At 38.1% G+C, this 9,587-nt stretch overlaps 1 protein-coding gene across 2 annotated transcripts in view; it reads left to right on the forward strand.

Moving 5' to 3' along the window:
* The window catches only part of nlgn4xb (neuroligin 4 X-linked b), a 30,336-nt gene extending 21,048 nt beyond the window's left edge, over nt 1–9,288 (forward strand). For both annotated transcript variants that reach the window (XM_051906777.1, XM_051906778.1), the window contains exons 5-6: nt 2,316–3,105; nt 4,122–9,288. In XM_051906777.1, coding sequence (XP_051762737.1) covers nt 2,316–3,105; nt 4,122–4,977 — 1,646 coding nt within the window. In that variant the 3' untranslated portion in view covers nt 4,978–9,288. The remainder of the gene's footprint in view (nt 1–2,315; nt 3,106–4,121) is intronic.
* The last annotated feature ends 299 nt before the right edge of the window (nt 9,289–9,587 follow it).

Genomic DNA, 9,587 nt, shown 5'->3' on the forward strand with positions numbered 1-9,587 from the left:
ACGATTAATCGAAATCACGATATGGATTTCTGCGATTATGAAATGGCGAAGGCTGTGACCAGTCGTGCCCAGTTGTTTTAGCTTGGGTAATCATAAATCTGATATCATGCCTGTTCGACAGGGAGTTCCTCAGGGTTCAGTGTTGGGCCCAATCTTATTTAACACATATATGCTTCCACTTGGGCAGATTATCAGGAAAAATGAGTTGATTTAACCTGCATTTGGTAATGAAATGTGTGCCAAACGTCTTGAAACACTTGTGAAAAGAAGCATGGATCAACAAAAGAGAAGCTTTAAGGATCTCTGGTGTTTTCCATCAAAATTAAAGTTTGATGGTTTACGTTTGAAGAAAATGGCGAGGGCTGTGATTTAACTGAGTAAATACATGTGCTGCATGATTCAGAGTGAAGAGCAACACTGTCTTACTTAAGGCGAGACACTACAGGTGAATAGGGATTTTTTTAAATTAGAAGATATCACTGTGAAAGTTCTCCAGTTTATTACTGGTGTAAACATAAGAAAAAAATGTATTACAAGTTTTGTGTAAATTTATGTTTTATTATGCAAATGAGGCCATATATACTTAAATATACGCTCATTTGCATACATTTCCAAAAACAAAATCTGGAAATTGGAAAGGTCCAGGTTTAAAATTCTTGGTTCTATTTGTTGACATATTAGATGTAAGGGCTTTTACAGAGGGGATTCTGGATATCTTATTTTGTACTTTAGTAAATTAGAGAATACTGACAATAGCCTTTTTAGTAAAAGGACCTATAACTCAGGATAGGAATGATATATCAACAAATCCATCTGTAAAAGCCTTCAGAATATAGATAGGAATAAAACTGTTAAGTTTGGTGTATATAAGTTCTGCTGAAGTGGAGATTTCTGACGCAGAGCAGGAGAAAAAACTTATTTTGAGAAAACAGCCTTTAAAGATATTTACTGTAATTGAAATCTATAGATGCAAATAGATAAAGTGCTATAAGATATACACTTAAAAATGTATTTTGGATGTTTTCTTTCCACCAGTCTGAAAAAACACTTTATGAAAAGCCAAAAAGTGCAAAATCTCAAAATTGACAGGTTCCTGAAAAAACAGTGTTTTTGCCTGTAGTATCTCCCCTTAACCAGTCGTGCCCAGTTTGTTAGCTTGGGTAATCATAAATCTGACACCATGCCTGTTTGACAGGGAGTTCCTCAGGGTTCAGTGTTGGGCCCAATTTTAATTAGTCGATTTAACCTGCATTTGGAAACAAAACGTGCCAAACGTCTTGAAATACTGAAGCATGAATCAACAAAAGAGAAGCTTTAAGGATCCCTGGTGTTTTCCCTCAAAATTAAAGTTTGATGGTTTACGTTTGAAGAAAATGATGAGGGCTGTGATTTAACTGAATAAATACATGCACTGCATGTTTCAGAGTGAAGAGCAACACTGTCTTACTTAACCAGTCGTGCCCAGTTTGTTAGCTTGGGTAATCATAAATCTGATACCATGCCTGTTCGACAGGGAGTTCCTCAGGGTTCAGTGTTGGGCCCAATTTTAATTAGTCGATTTAACCTGCATTTGGAAACAAAACATGTGCCAAACGTCTTGAAATACTGAAGCATGAATCAACAAAAGAGTAGCTGTAAGGATCCCTGCTGTTTTCCATCAAAATTAAAGTTTGATGGTTTAACGTTTGAAGAAATTAAGAAAGCCAGAAATATTAGTATTGCAATTTTACTGTTGAAATGTAAATGTCTTTCCTAAACACTTAATTATTTATATTTTACAGTGAAATATTACATTACAAAAAATTATGTTCTTCCTCAGTATTTCTGTCTTGTTTTCCGATACAAATATCTAAAGATTCTTAAATCAAGATACATTTACTGGAGAAGCAAAATTACTTAAAGATATTATATGCTGAAAAAAGTATCAAACTTAAGTGAGTTTGTGCTTAAAACAAAAAAAAAAAAAATATATATCTTCTAGTGGGGTCAGAAAAATAATCTTGTTTTTCCTTTAAAATAAGTTTATTTTTCTCACCCCATTGCCAGATATTTGTTCTTGTTTTGAGCATAAACTCACTTAGACTCAGTCTTAATATCTTCAGTCATTTTGCTTCTCCAGTAAATGTATCTTGATTTAAGAATGTTTAGATATTTGTACTGGAAAACAAGAAATACTGAGGAAGAACATCATTTTTTGCAGTGAATTTTTGCAATTCAATCCCCCGCCCCCCAAATCGTGCAGCCCTATGAATAATCATGATATTTAAATGTTTAAATGTTTCATTACTCTCTGACAGCGAGTGTTTGTGTCCCAGATCTGTTTCAGAAAGCAATCATTCAGAGCGGCACGGCTCTCTCCAGCTGGGCCGTCAACTACCAGCCGGCCAAATACACACGCATGCTGGCCGAGAAGGTCGGATGCAACGAAGACGACACGGTCGAGCTGGTCGAATGCCTCCAAAACAAAAACTACAAGGAGCTCATCGAGCAGAACATCACCCCTGCCAAATACCACATCGCCTTCGGACCCGTGATCGACGGAGACGTCATTCCGGATGACCCGCAGATCCTCATGGAGCAAGGAGAGTTCCTGAACTACGACATCATGCTGGGAGTCAACCAGGGCGAGGGATACAAGTTCGTGGATGGTATCTTAGACAGCGAGGACAGAGTAACCGGCAACGACTTTGAGTTTGCGGTATCAGAATTTGTCGACCACTTGTACGGCTACCCGGAAGGAAAAGACACCCTGCGGGAAACCATAAAGTTCATGTACACGGACTGGGCAGACAGGGAAAACCCGGAGATGCGGCGGAAAACGCTGGTCGCGCTTTTCACGGATCACCAGTGGGTGGCACCGGCCGTGGCTACAGCGGATCTGCATGCTCAGTACGGATCACCGACGTACTTTTATGCATTTTACCACCATTGCCAGAGCGATATGAAGCCTGCCTGGGCCGATTCCGCACATGGAGACGAACTTCCGTATGTTTTCGGCATTCCCATGATCGGACCCACAGATTTATTCAACTGCAACTTTTCCAAGAATGACATTATGCTGAGCGCCGTGGTCATGACGTACTGGACTAACTTTGCCAAAACTGGGTGAGTACATGACGCATGTGTTTACATGAACTAATAAAGTAGAGAAAATACATAACCACCTCACTGCAGAATATGTCTTGTTTTTCGATACAAATATCTAAACATTCTTACCTGTATTTGCCGCAAGAATTTAAATTAGATTAAAATTGATTAAAAAGTTATATAAATTATTATTAATATATTAAAATAACCAAACTAAATTAAAATGCTAAAAACCACAATATCAAGATGGAAACTGCAATCATATTCCTTTTTATTTTCCTCTTAATAAGCGTTTTATTTATTTTATTTTTTTTAATACAGAAAACAACTTCTAGTATCACAAAAATTATTCATCATTATTTCATGTAATATACTTAATAAATTCTATTAAATTAACATATTTAATATATTAAATAATTTACCACATACAATCAGTATTTTATTTTATTTTATTTTATTAAAGAAATAATAGACATTGTCGAAGTGAATTTTAGTCAATGTCTTACTTATTTTAGTGTCAGTACACTGACACCAATGAAATTAAACATAAATTCATAAATTAAATCTGTGATCTGTCTATTTTACCTATGCTTAAATTCCTATAATATTTCATAGCCATTTCATTTGGGCTTCACATAAAAATTATGATATTAGGAAAAAAAATATTATAATCTATTAGAGTGAGGAAAACCACATGATTCGATTATTTGCATGTTTGCTTTTTGTTTTTCAATGCACTTTTTTTGCATAGTAAATAAAACCTATGTCTGTAGTTTGCCTTTTTTTGACAAATAATTTTGTCAGATAAACACCTTAACCAAGTTTTGTGTTTTTTTCTCCTTTCATATTTAAAATATTTAATATCAAATATTTTCCTCATGATTTGATTGTTTAATCAAACTTGTAGGGTCATAAAAAACAAATATCCCCTCTGGACATCACTTATGGCCACTACTGTATGTATTGCACTTTTTTGAAATGTATATATTGCCCATAACACCATTAAAGGCATATTGTGTTGATCTACTTTACAGAGACCCAAATCAACCAGTTCCTCAAGACACAAAATTCATCCACACTAAACCGAACCGCTTTGAGGAGGTGGCCTGGTCTAAGTACAACCCTAAAGACCAGCTGTACCTGCACATCGGCCTGAAGCCTCGTGTTCGCGACCACTACAGAGCCACCAAGATTGCCTTTTGGTTGGAGTTAGTGCCGCATTTGCACAACATCAACGAACTCTTCCAGTACGTTTCATCGACGACCAAAATCCCACCGCAAGACACGACGCCCTTCTCCTACACCAAACGCTTGTCCAACAAACTCTGGCCTTCGACCACTCGCCATCCTCCCGCTCCTCCGGCCAACACCAAACAGATGTCGGATCAGCAGAAGACATCCGAGCACGCCGACGGGACGGTCATCATCGAGGCGCGAGATTACTCCACCGAGCTGAGTGTGACGATCGCCGTCGGTGCTTCGCTGCTCTTCCTGAACATCCTGGCGTTTGCGGCGCTCTACTACAAAAAGGACAAACACCGGCTGGAGTCGAGTCGCCGGCTCAGTCCTCCGAGAAACCTCGCAAACGACGTTCCCCGCGTGCCGAGCGAGGAGCTGATGTCCCTGCAGATGAAACAGCTCGACCACGATCACGACTGCGATTCGCTGCAGGGCCACGACATGATCCGCCTGACCTGTCCACCCGATTACGCGCTTACGCTTCGCCGATCGCCCGACGACGTGCCGCTCATGGCGCCGAACACCATCACGATGATTCCCAGCTCTTTTGCGGGAATGCAGCCGTCATATCACAACCCCTTTAACGCGTTCGGAAACAGCACTCCGAGCAGCACGGGTCTCCCTCACGGACACTCCACGACGCGAGTATAACTAGCTGACAGACTCTTTAGATGCGCACCCAAACACTGAGGGTGTTATTTTGTTACGGACTCTTTTATGAATTAAGTAACGTTACACTTATTAACCTGTATAATGTGATCAGTGAATGTAATCATTTTTCGCATTCATGGTACAGCGATCGAAGCACTCAAAAAATATGATTACGTAAATTAAGAAATATCATTGGCATCCTGATTTCCTGATTAACGTGTGAGACGATTTATCGTTCAGACTCTCAAATTCGCGAAACGCTTTTGCGCGTATCTTTGCAGCACAAATACCTGCATCTTAAAGGGATAGTTCACCCAAAAATGAAAATTAACCCATGATTTACTCACCCTCAAGCCATCCTAGGTGTATAAGACTAACTTTTTCAGATGAACACAGTCGGAGTTGTATTAAATAATATTCTGGCTCTTCCAAGCTTTATAATGGGAGTGAATGGGGCTCGAGATTTCCAAAAAAGTGCATCATCCATCATAAAAGTAATCCATAAGGCTCCAGGGGGTTAATAAAGGCCTTCTGAAGTGAAGCAATAGGATTTTGTAAGAAAAATATTTAATACTTTATTAAGTATAAAAACTAGCTTCCGGCAGACAGCTGTACGAATTGAGTTACAGTGGAAGCGTAATGTCTGACGCGACGAATGACGTAATATGTAGGAGTATAGTAAATAAATACATGCGCTGCATGTTTCAGTGTGAAGCGCAGTACTGTCTTACTTAACCAGTCGTGTCCAGTTTGTTAGCTTGGGAAATCATAAATCTGATATCATGCCTGTTCGACAGGGTGTTCCTCAGGGTTCAGTGTTGGGCCCAATTTTATTTAGCATATATATCAAAGGTTACTCTTGTTTCGTAACTTGATGCGTACAGCCATAGTTATTATAGTTAATAAAGTTTTAAATATGGGTATTTGTCTTACAGAAACGCACCGCTTCGCTTCAGAAGGCCTTTATTAACCCCCTGGAGCCCCCATGGATTACTTGATGGATGCACTTTTTTGGGCTTCAAAATCTTGCCCCCTATTCACTACCATTATAAAGCTTGGAAGAGCCAGGATATTTTTTTAATATGACTCTGATTGTGTTCGTCTGAAAGAAGATAGTCATATACACCTAGGATGGCTTGAGGGTGAGTAAATATAATAATAATATAAGGCCCATTCACACCAAGCATGATAAGTATAACAATAACGATAAAGATGGAGTTCATTCTGAATGTAAAGGAACGAAAATGGCAACATCGACAGAACGATTTTTTCTCCAGCTGATGAATGATAAAATCACTGACAGCCAATCAGATTTCATCCTCCTTTAAAGAGCTTGAGCATTTAAAGTGGCAGATGATAAAACTGCAGCGTGCTTAGAATAGAATAGAATTGTGCGTTGGTGTGGATGCTAATACAGTTATCGTTATAGTTTTCATGATTGGTGTGAACGGCCCTTAATTCATGTAACTGCCTGTGAAAGCAGGAGGTGAATTTGTGAACGCGCTATTGATCATGACAGCAGTAATTCATCAAATGATGGAGAAGATATATGCAGATTTGGATCACAGCGGTGGAATGATGCTGGAGAACTTGGCAGATCACAGTAACTCTCTGAACGCTCAGATCCAGCTTGCAGGACGGGGATTTGCTCACTCAGTTTTGGGGTGTTTTTGCACTGTTACCTGATAGTCATAATTATGTCAGATGTAGAAAGCCTGACCAGAAAGTTTGAAATGGATTTAATAGCTTGAAATTTAAATGTGTTTATGATTGAAATAGTTTAAAAGCTTGAAATATGAAGGCTTTAAGGCAATGCAGTCTGTCAGACAAACATACATAGATAGATAGATAGATAGATAGATTAGACATTTCCTTGGGCATTGTTAGGCAGTTGCTAGGGTATTATGGATGGTTGCTAGAGTGTTGCTAAGCAGTTGCTAGGGTGTTGCCAGGCAGTTGCAAGGGTGTTATGGGTGGTTGTTGGAGTGTTGCTATGCAATTGCTAGGGCATTGCTAGTGCTTTCATAGGCAGTTACTAGGGTGTACTGGGTGGTTGCTAGAATGTTGCTATGCAGTTTCTAGGCTGTTCCTATGGTGTTGCTAGGCAGTCGCTAGGGTATTCTGGGTGGTTGCTAGAGTATTGTTATGGCATTGCAAGGGTGTTGCTAGGGCATTCTGGGTGGTTGCTAGAATGTTGCTATGCAAGTTGCTAAGGCATTTGTTACTGTGTGGTTGCTAGGGTGTTACTATGCAGATGTTAGAGTATTCTGGGAGGTTGCTAGTGTGTTCTGGATGGTTGCTATGTCATCTATCTATCTATCTATCTATCTATCTATCTATCATTTATTCGTTCAATCTTATCTATCTATCTATCTATCTATCTATCAATTGTTCGTTCGATCATATCTATCTATCTATCTATCTATCTATCTATCTATCTATCTATCATTTGTCCGTTCAATCTTATCTATCTATCTATCTATCTATCTATCTATCTATCAGTCTATCTATCTATCTATCTATCTATCAGTCTATCTATCTATCTATCTATCTATCTATCTATCTATCTATCTATCTATCTGTCTATCTATCTATCATTTGTCCGTTCTATCTATCTATCTATCTATCTATCATTTGTTCAATCTTATCTATTTGTTCGTTCAATCTTATCTATCTATCTATCTATCGTTCATTCTATCTATCGTTCATTCTAATCTATCTATCTATCTATCGTTCATTCTATCTATCTATCTATCTATCATTAGTTCGTTCAATCTTATCTATCTATCTATCTATCTATCTATCTATCTATCTATCTATCTATCTATCTATCTCTCTATCTATCTATCTATCTATCATCAGTCTATATCTATCTATCTATCTATCTATCTATCTATCTATCTATCTATCTATCTGTCTATCTAGTGTCAATCTTTGAATTTCCCTCTGTTGTTCTAGAGTGAGTTCTGTCTGTCATGTGCAGCAGTGGTTTATGGGATCATTGATCACTGTGGCTCATTTAAGAGGATTTCTGAAAATATTTTGTCTCTGTGCCAAATGAAACTTTAATTAACCACATTCCCAGTGTTTTTCTAAGTGTGACTCAAAAAGTGCTTGAATACTTTGTAATTTCGAGAAAAATCTTGTTTGAGGATCCACAAGAGTCACATCTTACATTTTAAACATGAGATCAGGTTGCAGTGTGAAACTCTGAGAGGATCTTCAGTCAGATCTTAAAGGTGCTGGAAGTGCTTTCAACAGAACACACACAATGATTGACAGGTGGAGAGCGTTTCTGATTGGCTAAAACTCTTTTCTTCTTATTTCTTACAGCACGTGTTTCTTTGATATCTGTCAGGCTGTAGAGAGATTGTATATGTATTATTCCATTTAAACTATTGCTTACAGCACCTTTAAGAGCTCGTATCAGACATCATCTGATGTATTCTCCTTCTCAGCCTGAATAGTGTTATTTTAGTGCATAGTGTATATAGCATATAGAATAAATTGTAAAAAGAACATCTGCAGCTTGTAGTATTGCTTTCAATTACATTTTCTCATTGGCTCGTGTACAGTTCTGAATGTACGTTTGCCATCTTCATCCCTCTGTGTTTGAACATTACGAAACATTATTTATGTGACAGTGGATTAAACAAATAGTTCCATAGATCCATATACTCATGTCCTTCTGCTTGAAACTGCATCAAATGGAATAGCAAAAGTAATGAGTGCTTTCCTGAACACACTCCCCATCTTCCATTGGTCAGTCAAACAGATAGCCCCGCCCCCAAATGTCATGTCATTGGTTGATGATGTCATGCCATTTAGAAATGACACGCTTCAACTTTAAAGTGATTTTGTTGTTTTCCAGAAAGACGAGCTGCGGTGAGAACAGATTTAAATGTTTTCGCAAATTGTTCTAAATTTCAGTGTCCAGCTTCCAGTGATTGTAATTTGTAAACAGGAAGTTTGCATACTGTCAGTTCCTGTAATTATCTTCCGTTATGATTTATAAAACTTTTTTTTTCTTTTCGTTGTTCAGCTGTTTTGAACATTATTAATTAATGATTTTTACTTTCCCTGCAACAAAGTGACACACAAGCTCCAGCGAAGCTTCACCAGAGGATCCGTAATTATTATTGGTCAATATTAATCTGCCTAACAGGGTACTGATGGACATGTACATGTTTCAATCATGTTGCTTCTTTAAATCTTTCCATACTTTACGCTGTATGAAACATGATGGATACTGTATATGTAAGAGACTTTTTGCTGCTTTTTCTAAACTTAAATAAACTTAGATTTTACTCATTTGCTCACTCACTTTTCATGTTTGTATATATATGGGATATTTTAGTTAATGCAGCTCTAGTGTATAAATAGCAGTTTTTGCTTCCATTTCTTTCTGTTTATGCATGTTTACACTGTTTACCTTCACACTTCTGTCTTGCTACATTGTAAAATCACTGATGTGATGCTCCGACACGTTTCATGTGGAGATTACATGACGCGTTGAACACAAAGCAAATGTGTTTGTGCAGGTAAACCTTGGTCTTCGTCACATTGCCTGAGACGGCTCCTGATGACAGATGGTGGAGCTGCAGCTTCTC

Source organism: Ctenopharyngodon idella, chromosome 9 (assembly GCF_019924925.1).
Source record: "Ctenopharyngodon idella isolate HZGC_01 chromosome 9, HZGC01, whole genome shotgun sequence".
Classification (NCBI taxonomy): Eukaryota; Metazoa; Chordata; class Actinopteri; order Cypriniformes; family Xenocyprididae; genus Ctenopharyngodon; species Ctenopharyngodon idella.